Source organism: Xiphophorus couchianus, chromosome 22, assembly GCF_001444195.1.
Source record: "Xiphophorus couchianus chromosome 22, X_couchianus-1.0, whole genome shotgun sequence".
NCBI lineage: Eukaryota > Metazoa > Chordata > Actinopteri > Cyprinodontiformes > Poeciliidae > Xiphophorus > Xiphophorus couchianus.
The window spans coordinates 1,121,332-1,136,824 of NC_040249.1; the positions used below are offsets into that span (position 1 = coordinate 1,121,332).

Sequence of the window (15,493 nt, forward strand, 5' to 3'; positions counted from 1 at the left end):
GCCCTTAAAGGCAACATTACTCGGGTGCCGAAGCTGCGTTAACCCGGTGAAATAAACGTGAGTCTGTCTCACCTGCATCAGTAACGATGTTTTGTGTCCAACTCGTAGCCTCGCTGGCTGTCAGAAAGCCTCTCAGTACATGAATCTCCACGCTGAGCAACATGACTGTTCGTTTCTGCTAAACTTCGGCTGGATCTCCCGAGGGCAGCCAGGACGGTCCCACACCAGACCGAGCTCCAGGCGGCCTGGACACTGAGACGAATCCCGACGCCTGAATCTGACAGAGACTGTTTCTAGCTATCCATGTGCCGAAAGAAGCGTCAGTAAGCAGCCATGACAGATGCGCATTGCATTCTGGGAAAAGCAATGAAACCGTGAGTTCACGCACACGGGAGCAGAGGCGGATCCAGTTATATCGGGGCACAGGGCAAAACACTTAGTCATGCTTATCCTATTGAAAAGCAGCTTCCAGCTCTCTGTCGCTCATTGCTACAAGTTAGGGTTTCGCTTAATTTGATTCACAATGATAATGTTTTCAAATTATTTGTTTCATATTTTGCACAAGTTTTATATTTTGACGTGTGTTCTATTGGGGATATTAATATTTGTATGTACACAGTTAAATTATAAATATACAAGAGTGAGAAAAGTAAAGTCATCTTTTTAAAAACGGGACAAAATAAATAAATAACCGAAATGTTTGGGGGTGAATGTGGTTTTAATGTAGTGAGAATAGTGAGAAACAGAGCTGGCTTGAGGAGGTGGCTCTTGCCAATATTCTTCATAGCCTTGTCCGAAAGGTAGAGGATGAAAAAAAACAGGTCTCTCCTCAGAACATGGTATCGACTAGTACTAGTCGATATCTGTTTCTGAAGGGTTGGCCTGCTTTTATCCCCACCCTTTGCCGATTTCCGCTCCTTCTGAAACTCGTGAACGATGCATTTAAACATCTTACAGGCGTAGATGGCGAAAGGGACCTCTTGGACAGATGACCGTTTTGTTCTGTGAAGGACAAAACACGATCAGTGTAAGGTGGCACTCACCGTCCACATGGGCAATGGTGTACCCACAGCTGTTTCTCAAAGCACTCAAGCTGTGTGGGCTTGAGTGCTTTGAGAAACACTCAAGCCTACACAAGCAGTGTCAGGTCCACACGCTTCTTCAGGAAGTGATTAGCAGTCCTGAAGCATGTGGACCTGACAGTTCGAAAGCAGCAGGTAGTGGAGTGGAGCCAAAAGTGCTGTAGTACATTTCAGCTCCACCACTAACCCATCTGTGTCGAACCTGAACGTGACATCACGTTCAGGCTTTCTGACATAGGTTGAATGGAAAAACCTTTTTATGTCAGCTTCCAGGAAAGCTGACCTATCAGCATACTGTGAAACAGCATGGCTAAGTGTCTGAGCTGGGTCCACAATGTCCAACGTGTCTAATGTGTGAAGAAGTTAGACACCTTGGACAAATTGTCCAACTGGTGCTGAAAAGCTCCTGGAGCACACCATGTCAGTTAGGAAGGTTAATGCTCTTAAGAGTTATTTATTCTTTGATTGCCCTTAGATTTAGATATGTAAATATGTATTGGTACCATTTATTGTTTTGGTGTCAGGTTTGTGTAAATAATGTTTATTTCTTTTTGATAACCAGTTTTCATGGTCTGTCCAGTGAAATTGCTTAAGGTTTAATAGGGCAGCTTCTTTCTGCCACTGTACAATAATGTTGGTGCAAATGTGACCTGCAATTCTTAAGTAACTCCACCTCCTTTTAAACGTTAAACCTCCACTGGTCAAAGTCACAGACACCAGAGCTGTGCAAATAAGCTGAAGACCACCATGACCTCCATGCCATGCTGCACTGATGCAGGAATTCATGCAACGGCTTTAACCAAGAACCGAACACGGAGACTAGACTTTTCAGTAGGCTCACATTTCTGTGAAAAACTATTGATTAAATATACCTCGTCACGACGTAAGCGTTTCATATTAATTGATTTTGATAATTGCCAATAGATAATTTTTTTAAAATATCTAAAATATTGCTAAGCTGGTGGCATGACCTTTCCCCGTTTTATCCTGTTTTCACTCCATTTTTAAGCAGTTATGAGGTACGGAGGCAAAACATGAAACTGCTGCTGCACAACCAAAGAGTTGATGCCGCCCACCTTGTTTACCTGGTCATAAGAGGTTGAGCAGTTAAAGCCTTTCCTTTGCCTACATCTCCCAGAATGCTGTGCGGTTCTGGACTGGAGTTCAGTGAATATTCTATCAGATGTATTGATACTGGTAATGTGTCTATCACGATATAGATAGATTTATTGATTTATTTTCCAGCCCTACCCTAACATGAGATAAACTGTCATGAAAGCTGGAAATGTATCACTATTTAGTGAACATATGAGAAGCTTTAGAGTAAAACTCAGAACTACGCTGCTAGCCTCTGTCTCACACAGGGAAACTGTGTGGTCGTCTTTGAGAATTTTGACGTCGTCACAAAGAATTTTCCAGCAACAAATTGACCCCAAACTATAATTTACTTTCAGTGACAAAACAAGCTCTTGCAGGTCAGAACTAGGACATCCTGCTAAACAAAAAGAAAATAAGCATTCGCACAATCAGTCCATATTTTTCAAGCTCCATTTAATGTCCTAGCAAAAGGATTATGTGACTGTACTAAGGAGTGAGTAAAATAGAAAGTGCTTTTTTTTTTTCCACTGCTGTTTCAACATAATAAAATCAAATCAAAGCAGTTTTCTTTAGCTAGACGGAGCAGAATTCTGTAGAAATAGCAGATTATTCAGCAAAGGTACTCTGTTGGGAGTATTTGGTGGTATGGTGTAGATCAAAGGCACATCACAGCTTTTGTATCTCACGGGGGATTGTTGCACACGCACAGAAAACACACAGACACATGCACAAGCCTTTAAAGTACATTTCCCGATCTGGCCGTCTACAGTCGAGTGAATGGAAAGCAGTCATGGAGAAGTTCTAAGAGGCGACAAATGTCGATCCAGAGTGTGGTTAAGCCTTTTAATTTGGAGCCTGTAAAAGAGATATAACATGAGTTAAAAATGTCCATCTCAAACCTTATTGAAGTGGATATGATCCAAGACAAATCAAAGGTAGCGTGGGGTCTCCAGAGGTTTTTCTGAGAGTCACTTTCCTGTGTGTTTTCTTCTTTTAAATAATATGCTTTAAGAATGACCAATATATCCTTGATTCCAACTATCACCGCTCTAACAGTCCGAAAAACATCCCCCCCCCCCCAAAAAAGAAGAAAAAAAGGACTTAACATTCAGTAAACATTCTTCTCTAAAGGTAGTTTCCCTTATATAATCTGTCATTTTTCCTCTGCCATTATGTATACATAAACAAGTTTAATAACATACCAATCAGTGGTTATTTCACAATTGGAAAAAAAAAAGCACAAAATGTTTACAGTCTTTTACAGGTGAATAAAAGTTTTCTTGACTTTAATAAGGGCATAGCGTAGTTCAGTTTGTCTCATCGGCTTCTGGTACTTGAGCTCCCTCCACTACTATTCTGCAATTAGATCTTTACATACAAATATTGACAAAGTGATGGCTCGCCCTCTCAAAGCCATCCAGTCTTTAAAGAGTAATCATCAGAAAGAGGAAGGTGAGGGGCCGAAGATGCTGGAAAATATGGGGCCAGTGGGGTCCGAGTGGCCTGGTGGGTGGGGGTGAGTGGGTGGGCTCATAGCTGGCCCTCGCTGCAGTGGCTGTCCTGACTGCCGGTGGGTTTCTCTGCGTCCTGACTGGACAGGTCTTTGAGGATGAGCGCGGCGCTCTTCTCAGAGAACTCGTCTCCGTCGAGCTCCAGGCCGTCGGGACAGGACAGCTTCAGCAGCTCCTCCCTCAGCTGGGCCGTGTGTCTCTGCAGGGACACACACACACACAAACACACACACACATTTATTAGGGGGGGCTGTTGCTCACCCAAACATGACCACAGCACCCAGCTGTCAGGTGGCCAGGTTTAGGGTGAGGACTGAGCTGGACCTCATAAGGCCTGAGAACTGCAGCATGAAACCTGGGACAGTCAGTGTAGCTAGTTTACCGGAATGACTTCCAGTTTAAATAAGCTGTTAATCCATGTTTCATTGAGTTTTCCTTAAGTTTTTCTCTCCTAAGACATAAAACCAATTCAATTTCTGCAGGATCATTGTTGCAGCCTTCTAGGTTCCAAAACCAAAATCTCCAACAAAGGCTGTGGCTGATAACAGGTGGTTTGATTCTTGCACGCACTTCCGACTTAATTGGTTTGAATATATATGCTTTATTCCTTGTGAAAATATAGACAAAATAGTTACCAAAAATCTCTTACAACTTAGTTGAAAACAAAAGTTAACTTAATCTGACGTTTCAAGTTCAAAAAGTGGTTAAAAAAAACAACATTTCACAAAAACCTCCCGTCAACACATCAGAGATTTTCCAAACAATTGACCTCCACCAAGCACCTAATGTGTTCTTAATCACTTCAATTAATGGGAGGGTCTAACAGTTACCAAATGATCTAAACAATTCCAAATATAAAAATTAATTATAGATTTTGGTTCTTAACCAATGTAAGTATATTCTATATTTTGCCCAAAGAAGAAAACTAAATTTGTAGAAATTACAATTCACTAAATTTAACAAATGGCCACAACAATCATCATCAGACAGTTAATGTTCCATCCTCCTCGTAAGACTGTTACCCCCATTGACTTTAGCCCTTTTTCTGCAACTAGTCTTCCCTCCACTGAACTTTCTATTAATATGAAATCTGCGAACAACCAACTTCTTTAGCAGTATACGGTTTCTGGCTAATCGGGACAGCCTGCTGGACATCTGCCAATCAGTCGTCTTCCTCCTGACTGGGCAGTCCAAAATGTTTTCCAGACTTATCATGTGATGAATCGACATAATGTAGGAGCATCAAATTATCAACAGAACTCCACTAAATTTGATGATCTTTCTAATTTAAGGAGATGCGGCGTTACACTGATGAGTGATAATGTTCACTGTCCAGCAACACCAGGTCCCAGGATTATCGGTTACCTAGGCAACACCTCTGGGCCGGACCTGATAAAGATACCTCAAGAATATTGTCCGTCATTTAAACTGCATCTGCTCCTCCTGATGGAATAAATGTAAACCTGCTACATTTCCAATCATCATGGCCTGGGATAGAAATGTTGATGAGAATATAATTCAGGATACCGTTTTGAATTTAACTGAACAAGGTCTGTAATGATTCACTGACTGATTTGAGTCCCTCGTTTATCAAAATTCCTCGAGGAATTATGGTTTATCATTTGGTTTACTATTTAGCGCCATGTTCTCTGGCTGGATAATTATTGATGTTGCACAACGCTCTCGCTTCTGCCAGTGAGTTGCTGACGAATACCAACTGCTGTCAGCACAATATAGAGAGATCAAACATGCTCTTTTCCTCGGACATGTTCGGGTTTTCAGCGTTTTTTGGGAAAAGATGGGCCGAGATAAACTGACGCTCGCATGAATACTAAAGCTATAAACGGCTGTGCAAAGTGAGAGTTCATCTGTTAAATTGACTAAAGATGAAAACGAAACGGAAACTAAAGACGAGTCTTTTTTCTTCAAAAGTGTTATTTTTATTATCAAATTGGAAATCATTTCAAATTTGTTTGCAATTTTTGTTCAGGTTGACTTAAAAAAAATTAGCTATTTTTGCTACAAGTTAATTTTCTGAGCAATAGGGATGCTCAAATATGAAAATTTGGGCCGATATTGATATCCCATATTAATATCATTGTTATGGCAGAATTTACCAATATTCTATTTTGTTAAACAATTTTTTATCTGATTACTCGATTAATTGATTACTAAAATAATTGTTTATAACAGCCCCAAACTGAACCTATATAGACACCATGGCTAGTCACATTCACCACTTCAAGAGCGTCACAACTCTATTTCCTTCAAAACATGAAGCTAATTCTGTTCTCATGTTAAACTGACGGAACGGATTCAGCCAGCAGCAGCAGAGCAGTTCCGCTCTTTGTGCGTGTGTGTGTGTGTGGGTGTGTCTGCGTGTTCTGACTGAGTGAGATTACCTTGAGAGCAGCTGCATGGTGGGACATGGTGCGGCCGACCCGCTTGTCGTTGCTGTACTGCTGGATGTCGGCGATCCACTCCTCACACTGAGACATGATCTCGGTTCTCTTCAGGTAGAAATGTTTGTGGATCACCTGCACGCACACACCGTTCACCACATCAGTCACTCCCACATCACTTGATACACGAGGCATTGGCACATCCAGACCCAACGGTCCGCTTCAAAAAGAGAAGTTTTCTTAAACATTTCATCTTCATTCTTTCAAAGACTGTCATGTATGCAAGTGACAGACACACGTTTTTATGCAGGTTAGATTTCCTCCACATGGTGCTAGAAATATCGCTAATAAAACATAGAAAACGGAGGTTCACACATTCATTCAGTTTGATTTGTTGGCAGAAAAAGGAAGCTAAACAAGCATCTTCAAAGATTTCCTTCATTGTGCTGTCAGCTAACAAACAGAAACTCCTGTTAGAGATGAACCAATCAGGTTCCTCCCAGCTGATGCCATTCCTCTGATTCCCTCTAGTAGAGGGGTGTCCAAACCTTTTGCCATGTGAGCCAAAACTGAAGACTCAAAAGTAGTGGCAGGCCAAATAATAATAAAAAAAAAAAAACTAAAATCAAGCAAATAAAGTAGCTGATATTTACTGCAGATCCAAAACTCTAAAGGGATTTTTACGATTGTTTATTAGGGCCATTTTAGATAAAATGGAAAAGGAGTAAATTTTTGTGATTAATCTTAGAAATTTTCTGGAAAACTTGAACATTTTCTAAAGGAAAAATGCTGGCATTTGAAATTCTGAAATTTCCATGGTTTTCTTTGGAGAAAATTTCTGACAATGTAAAAATTAGATTTTTTTTCTAGAACATTTCTGAAATTACTAAAATTTTTTAGGCAGAAATTTGCAACTTTTTTGTTTGTTTGCTGCATTAAAAGAAAAGCGTCTAGTTTTCAGAGTGAATACATTTATTTCCAATAATAAGAACATGATTTGGGTCACTTTGTTTCAAAACGCTTGCTATATTATATTTAGCCAAGTTTAAGAAAGAATAAAGGTTGATTTGGGTTCAGCAAAGACGTCTTCGGATAAATTTGGTTCTACTTTTTGTTAAAACTTAGTTATAAAAACATGAATACTTTGTGTTGTACTTTACCATTTTGTGTATAAGAAAATTATGTTGGTATCAACTTTTACTCTGATTATAAATGAGAAGTCTCTATGTGCAGCTCAAGGCAAAATTTGTAATATTTTTGAATTGCTCTTGGGGGCCGCACAAAATCAGTCTCGGGGCCACAAATGGCCCCCGGAGCTGCACTTTGGACACCCATGCTGTCTGCCTTGCCCCATCTGATTTCAGAATGTTAGAGCTGAGCAGTTCTGTGATAGAGGTTGTAGTTTGACAGACAACAGAAAATGTAGGAACTGTGAGCTACCAGAATCAGAACCAGCTTTACTAACCTAGTTAGCGTACACAAACAAGGAACGTGACTTTGGAAAAGCCTGGAAGCTGGGAGTCAGAACCGTGCTGTATTGGATGTGTTCACTAGGAGTGCACTGATAAATCGGCCCAGATTTCCTTCATTTTGGGAGACCAGTGATCGGCCCGTACTTACATGTGAAGCTGATCCACCGATTTAAAATAAATAAATAAATCAGCCAGTGTCTTCTATTGCTCTGCTGTGAGAGAGGTTTGACTGGTAGCGCCTCCCACCAGGTCATGTCTGACCGTTTGCTGTTAACAACAGTCCCCCCACTGTTGTCAACTGAGCAACTTTCTTGCTATATTTAGCAACATTTCTAGATCGGTGATGGGCCAGAAAACTGCAATCGGCGCGCCCTTAGTGTTCACGGTTCTTGTGCGAAGAAGGAGCTGCTTGTCCGTTTTGTTCACCAGGAATCATAATTCGGCTCATCACGTCTGAGGACTGCAGCTGTGAATGAGGCTCAACGCCTTTTCACTTGTTTAAGTGTCCAGGCTGATCACTATGTCAGTAAGACATTCACGGCGTTTGATGGAGAACACCAATCTCCAGTTTTACTGCCCCTCATCCCCCCCATACACCTAGTCCATGTCCTAGCAACAGTCATCATGCTGTGCCATCAGCATGCAGTGAGTGTTCTGACAATGGGTCTGTAGCTGCTGCTACAGAATGGGGCATGTGGGGGTGGGGGTGGTGGAGGCGGTCTGCTTCGCCGTTCACCAGGAGAAGAGAAGCAAAGCGGAGCTTTAGGAAAGATTCTCTATCTGTCCTGTTCAGCTTCCTCTGCTATCAATCCTCCTCTTTTTGACTGTCGGCTCCGCCCACCACCCAGGATGCCTCTGTTCCACAGAGAGGGGCGTGGCAGCCGTCCCCGTTTCAAGGTCACACGTGTTGTAAACACTTCCTTTGCTTTTCACTAAGCTGGAGACAGATGGAGAGCTTTAAAAACAACACGTCTACCCAGCTAATGTCTGGATATGATTCATTTTGTAGATGTTCAATCATCTTTAATGATTTATAAGAAAATGTGGTATTTTTATCTAACTATAGACACTACACAGGACCAATTTAATTCATACAGACCACCAGGTAATGCTATTTGCTGTATTCAGGGCTAATTGAACTATTTGGAACACGACAGGCAAAAACAAAAGTAAATCAAGAAACCTAAAAAAAAAAAAAAAGAAATCAGCTATATTCAGAATATCTACATTCACGTCACTGCTGCTAACGCAACGACTTTGTTGATATATTTAGAAAACCTTCAGACCCATCTCTCTAGAGCCACTTCTGGAGACTTTTTTTAAATGTGAAAAATGAAAAAGTAAAGAAAGCAAATTAACTGTTTTCTTTGGTTAATTTAGTCGTTTGGATATCAATACTCTAAACATTTCATATTTGAGAGCACTACCTCACATGCAGTCCATATTGTTTCGCCTCAATTTTATCAGAGGAGAGACTCTGAAGATAATTCTGTCTCACTGCCACTCCTAACACTGACACATTTACGTGCCGTAACTCTAAGTGCTTAAGATGGCGTCTCATGAGAAGTGACAGGACAGGCCGGGACCAGTGAAGGACTTGACGGACGCATCAGCAGCGCTGCAGAAAGGACTCCTGCGTTAGCCGACCCTCATTCTTCTCCCACGCTTAAGGACAGCAGACAGAAGTCAAAACGTTGTGTGTTCAGTAAGCCATGCACGCTGCTGACGGAGCAGGCTAACTCCTGTCTGCGTGGCTGGTCATTTAATATTCTTCATGATTTTAAAGCAATAAGGACTAAAGATGTTATGACTGCTAGGCACTCAGTACTGATATCTAGATAAGATTGACCTATTAGTGACTAGCAGTCATTATTCAACTGTTGTAGGAAAGCACTGCGATTTATTATAGAGGTGAATAAAAGAGCGGTAGAGGTAGCTAGGAAGTTTTTTCTTTCTTGCTGAATATTGACTCCCAGTCACGATGCAGGATAAAATTTGAAATAATGTTCCTACCAGAGCAGTTTACAATCCAGAAAACGACAACAAATGTTTACAGATTTTTCAAGGTCACCAATCAAAGATGTGAAACAACTGTCCACAGTCCTGCATAGAATATTTAAAGTGTGCCTGATGCAGTTATGCTAACATTAGCAAAGTGCTAAAAGATCAGTTAGGTGAGTGGAAAGCTTCGATATGCGGAGTTTATATTTGGGATAAATATTCACTTGGACTCTAAAAGTAATCAATGTCAAACTGTTACTATGGAAAGTTAAGAGATTTAGTTTTCGAAATGATGTCTCAACTTTCCCCTAGATCTCTAAATTAATTTAAGAACGTAAAAGCAAGAAAACAAAATCAACCTTAAAAAACACCTGGAGACGTAGTCGCAGAGCTCTAATGACCAAAAGCTGTAAGGGTGAGACTGGGACTGAGGAACTAGCATCATGTAGTGATATCGTGTGAAGCAGTAAAAGAGCCACAAGATGTTGGCCAAGGTCTGTCTAGTCCAGGGGTGGGCAATCATGGTCCGAGGGCCAGTGTCCTGCAACTCTTGGATGTCTCGATGGTCCAGCACACTTGAATCAAACAGCTGAATCAGTCAGGTTTTCCAGAGTCCTGCTAATGACCTAATGTAGAGGTACATCTAAAAGTTGCAGGTTGACCGGCCCTCGAGGCCTGGAGTTGCCCACCCCTGGTCTAGTCTGTTACTCAGAACAACCTGCTGCAGACCACAAGAAATCTTGGACAATGCACAACAACATTCCTTCAACATGTGTGCTTGAACACCAGAACAGGATTCAGCTGTCCTTTAAAATGAACAGGAGAGAACCGTTTAGCCTCAGACCCAAATGGCTACTCAAAGATGTTACCGTGTTTGTGAAAATACGAGGCTTACCTCCTTGAAGCACGGCGACGGGTTGCGGATCTGCTCCAGCATGGCCCACTTGACCGTGGCCTGCCGGATGTTGCCGTCATATTCTCGAGAGCTCTGGGTGCCACTGGGGGTCCCACGGGAACGCTCATACCCCGGCTCGTTAAAGTAGGGCTCAGCCACTAGAATGAGGGACTGCACAGACACTAGCACCTGCGGCAGATTTAGAAACAAAGGAGCAGGGGTTATCTGAGATCCCACGATACGCGTTGCTCAGACTAGAAGGAAAATTTCCCAACAACTTCTTGCTACAAAGAGGCAACTGACTTGGCTTCCAGAGGAACATTTTAATAACATAACCTTTATTCTGGCTAGAAGTGAATTAGTCTGGTGTCCTTAAACTGTGAAACCCATGAAATGATCTTGGCAGAGTCGGACCAGCGTAGAACAGTCTGACAAAGGCAGAGAACAATTTGGCCACATTTTAGCACTGCATTCTTTAAACCTTTTTCATTAACAGCCAATAAATGACTTGGCCTGTCCCACAAAGTCCTTCGTCATCACTCTGTTGGTTCAGAGCCAAAAATGTTGGCGGTGAACTTGATGGCCTGTCTGCTGGCCTTAGACAACAGCAACAGATTTCAGCCCCCTTGCATCCATCACAAAGCGGTCTGCCCCATCTTGAAGCAAATATGGATGATTACCATCCCCGCCCCCAGTTCACCACCCTCCTGATTTCCATTATTGATCTATCGGATGCTAACTGGAATAATAATCAAAGGAGACATCTCTATGTACTCCCCATCTCAGAAAAGGGGGGTGGATTGTAAAGAAGAAAGAAAGACATCCATTTTCAAATGCTCCAGCTCCCCTGGACAACAATCAATACTTGTACTGGAGAAAGAATGTGATTATGTGCAGAACGGGGCCAAATAACAGTGTGGCTGTGTGTCAAACTGGTCCAGAGTGTCTAACTAGTGTCCAGGAGTTCTTTATAGCTATAAATGAGCTGCTGTACCATTCATAATTCATCTTCATTTAATAAAGAAACGCACAGTCTGTTGTGGTTTAGGCGTTTACAACAGTGTTATTAACAGTCTGAGCATTTCACAACAAACCACTTACGTAGTTCACTTTTTTATGTCTGTTCCATAAATCATAAAAACAACAACACTGAAGCTGCTTTTCTATTTACCAGTGTAATAAAGGGCTATTTCACAGCTTTTCAATTTTGAGCCGACTTTTTTATAAAGTGCCTTGAGATGACATGTTGTGAATTGGGGCTACATAAATAAACTAAATGAAAAATGTTGGGTAAATTGTATTATTAGTATTATCAAATATTTGTTGTATTATGTAGCCTTGTAGTTACATTTAGATAATGTTTCTGTGTGTTCATTAATTCTGATTTCTTCCTAATCCCTCCTTGGAAGAGGGAGGTGACAGATATTCTCAGCAGGACTCCCTGTTTAATGGAAGTGTTAGTTGTTCCAAGCTGAGTTTTACAACCCTGGAGGAAACTCTGCTTTGTTCTTTGTGATACAAAGCCGTTGCTTTGAAGCTATACAACGTGTCCCATTCGACGCCGTGCTTGGAGGCTTTGAAGCTATACAACGTGTCCCATTCGACGCCGTGTCTGGAGCAGGAAGGATTTAGATTGTAGATACCATGTGTTTAGTTTAGTGATTGTCTTGTGGCACTGCAACTAAAATGCTTTGACCCCACCCCCTAGAGTTGCAGCGCCCCGTGTGGCAGGGTTCCTAAAATCAATAAAACAGAGGAGCGGGAGATGTGTTTTTCAGAGCGGTAGGAGATTTGTAACTGAAAGCACATCTCTGTCCGTTCTCCTCGCGAGAAACAAAGAATCTAACTCTCTTGTCTTTCCTGTGTTTGTTTAAAATTGTCTCTAATAGGTATTTAGACCTGACAAAAAAGATGACTTTGGATGACGAGCAACAGTCTAGATGTTTCCCCCCTTAGTCCAGGCAAGTCGTTTGTAGCCCATGCATCCTAAAGGACTGGAATATTTCACTTTGTGAAATGAATATAGATTTCTGAGTTGAGAGAATATTTAAAGTTGAACTTTTCCACAATATTGTAATTTTTTGATGGACCTGTGACAGTCTGTATATATTTTGTTAAAATAATACCACAGTCAACAATTAAATGACAGCTGTTAAAATGAAAAGTACATTAATTCACAACTCTAATGTCTGGACAGTGATAAACTCCAGCTTCTGACAACCAACTTTATGACTGAATTACAGGTCAGATATTTATGTTACCTGTAGGGCTGTACCTTGATTCACTCGAGGTGCTGGAGGCAGATAAATTTTCCTCAAGGAAAATTTATCTGCCTCGAAGCTTCGTTAAATTCTGTTTTATTATTTAGCGCACCGTGTTCCGGCCGGGTCGTTATTTGCGTTGTGCAGTGCTCTCGCTTCTGCCTACGAGTTGTTGACGAAAGCTAAGTGTTAGCAGCATGATGTCTAATTTTCAAGTTTGGTCTGGGAGGATTTTATTGATTGATGACAATGTCCGGGTTTCCATCATTTTTTGGGGAACCAATAAGCATCCTTAAAATGACCGGTGCAATGCCTGGAGTACGGCAGCCTTTCTCCTCCTGGAGGTGCTTCCTGGTGGTGGCGAAGAGCGCTGCAGGTGTATTTATACAGGTGAGTGGATAGACTGAACACAGCAGGTGGCTGTGCTTTAGATGTGTTGCTTTACCGTCAAATCGGAAAATTAATTTCATATCATCCCGGTCTCAACAAACGGGTGGTGGAGAGCATCGTGACGGTACATAGCTGGTAGATGTGTTTCTATGTGTGACTAACAAAGGTGCCAAATCCCGTCGCTAACATGGACAGAAAAACTATAAATATTTAGGCAAGGTGAGAGTTCATCTATTAAATTGACTGAAGATGAATACATAAACGAAAAGTTGGAGTATGGACATTTTTTATAAGCATATTTGAGCGTATTTAATTTATTATTAAATTGAATAGAATTTCAGATTTTTATACAACTTTTCTTTAGATTAACTTAGAAAGTGAGCTATTATTGTCACAAGTTAATTCTCTAAACTATAGAAAGTTATTGTTAGGGAAGCTCAAACGTGAAAAATTGGACTAAAGTTGATATCTGATAGTAGCACTGCTGTTATACTAGATTTACCAATGTTTTATCTTTTTTTAAATTTGATTACTCAATTAAACGTAAGAATAATCGATAGATTACTCAATGAATAAAATATTCGCTCACAGCAGTCCTGGTTACCTGTAAAAAGCTTGAGGTCTGGGGGTTCCACTTCTCCTCTGGTCTCCCATGCCATGTGTTGAGGATACTTAAACACACCTGGACAGAAAGCAGTCAGGGATCAGTCTCAGCACAAAGCCCTAAAAACTGCCGTGGAAGTGAAAGCTTGGGTTGAGGACACTCTGCGCAGACAGGTTTACTCTCTTCATTAGAATAATGTGGCATGCTGCTTCTACTCAGATTCTTACAACACTACATCAAACAATAGAATGGAGGAATAAAACAAGGTCTGGTCACATAAACACACTGTGGTTGAATGGCTGGTCCATGGTGGTTACACCGCTCTTTGGGATGGAAGTTGTTACTGAGGGAATAGGAATCAGTTATCTTCTTTCAATAACAGTGATGAGTTTAAGAAGAAAGTCATTGGAAGTCAGATGTAAGGAGCCAATGAAAGAAAACCTTCTGGTGAAGACACATGATCTCCCCTTTGATTAATCCATCTCTAAGTGAATCTAGCTAAACCTCCTGTCTGGTTTAGCTAACTGTTCAGCTATTCTGCTGGTTCAGACTAAACCTTCTTTGTCAAAGTTTATGGTTAAAATTACTATTTGTTGGACAATTATTTATCCCTGTGCATCAAAATGATTAGAATTCTTCTACAGTTACACTATTCATCCATCACTAATATGAATCGCTACCACTGACGTTTAAAGTCCCAGCAATTCCTTAAAGTAGCTGTCAGGGACCATCAAACAAATTCATGAGGAGGAGCAACTCATGCAGAACTTCAGAGTTTGGACCTTCTTCTCAAATGAAGGAATCCACGGCGACATTGCAGAACACGTTTACAAATGTCTGGAAAAAACTCTGAAAGATTCCTTCTTATAATTCCTCAGATCAATAAGACTTGGTGACGTCTTTAGAAAGGCAACACATCTTCATTTTGCGATGTAATCGTCTTCATAACAAGAAATAAAAGTACCCCAAAGATTCAGCTAAACACAAATAAAAAGGAGAATGAATGAACATAAAGTCAGGTTTCAGGAAGTTTCAGAATTCAGTAGATTTTTGGAAATTAATTTTCCCTTTTTATACTAGAAGAAAAACAAAAGGCGGACGTACTTTTCCATCATTGTAGAGGTTTGGATTGAAGCGCACGCTGTGTCCGCCGGTGGTCTCCAGGTTGACCAGGGGAGGGGAGTTGGGATAGTCCTGGGGAAAATACACGTCGAACTCAAAGCAGCCATTGGCATATGGGGTGTCGCCTGGGCCAGTGATGAGAACCTGGAAACACGGAGAGCCGACGCAAACATGGCATTATTCACACAATCCACCTGCAAATCAAAGACGCTTCTATAAAGCTGTGAAGTAAAATGTCTTTCATTAAAATCTGCTAATAAACCTTTTCTTTTAAATTACTTGTAGAAAAGAATTGCAACAGAAAAACTTCCAGGGGAACAAAAAATATCTATTCGTTCTGTTCACACTGCAGTATCAGCTCATCACAGGGAAAGTTTACGTAGTTCTGGGTGATAAACAATGAATCATCATGGAAGATGATATGCAACAGTTATACTAAAGGAGAATGTCAAAGTGTTGCTTGTTCCGAAGCACCACAAGACCTGACAACAGATAAGAAATCCTTCCCACCTGAATAAATTTGATGCAGCAGCATTTTCCCAGTGACTGAGCTGCCAGGACAGTGATGGACAGCAGCAGCGGCTGCTTGGGGACCAGTGTGGACACGGACACATGACGCAATACTATAAGCTGATTGTACAGCACTTATTTAGTC

At 41.1% G+C, this 15,493-nt stretch overlaps 2 protein-coding genes across 4 annotated transcripts in view; both read right to left on the minus strand.

Annotated features, from left to right (window-relative positions):
* ttc27 (tetratricopeptide repeat domain 27) overlaps nucleotides 1-366 on the minus strand; it is a 51,942-nt gene extending 51,576 nt beyond the window's left edge. Inside the window, exon 1 of the mRNA XM_028007590.1 lies at nucleotides 73-366. Within this exon, the coding sequence (XP_027863391.1) occupies nucleotides 73-163 (91 nt within the window). The 5' untranslated portion in view covers nucleotides 164-366. The remainder of the gene's footprint in view (nucleotides 1-72) is intronic.
* A 2,249-nt stretch (nucleotides 367-2,615) lies between these two features.
* birc6 (baculoviral IAP repeat containing 6) overlaps nucleotides 2,616-15,493 on the minus strand; it is a 78,368-nt gene continuing 65,490 nt past the window's right edge. For 2 of the 3 annotated variants that reach the window (XM_028007541.1, XM_028007539.1), the window contains exons 69-73: nucleotides 14,821-14,982; nucleotides 13,717-13,794; nucleotides 10,462-10,650; nucleotides 6,094-6,228; nucleotides 2,616-3,890 (exon numbers count right to left, since the gene is read on the minus strand). In XM_028007541.1, coding sequence (XP_027863342.1) covers nucleotides 3,711-3,890; nucleotides 6,094-6,228; nucleotides 10,462-10,650; nucleotides 13,717-13,794; nucleotides 14,821-14,982 — 744 coding nt within the window. In that variant the 3' untranslated portion in view covers nucleotides 2,616-3,710. The remainder of the gene's footprint in view (nucleotides 3,891-6,093; nucleotides 6,229-10,461; nucleotides 10,651-13,716; nucleotides 13,795-14,820; nucleotides 14,983-15,493) is intronic. The other variant, XM_028007540.1, reaches the window with a different exon arrangement.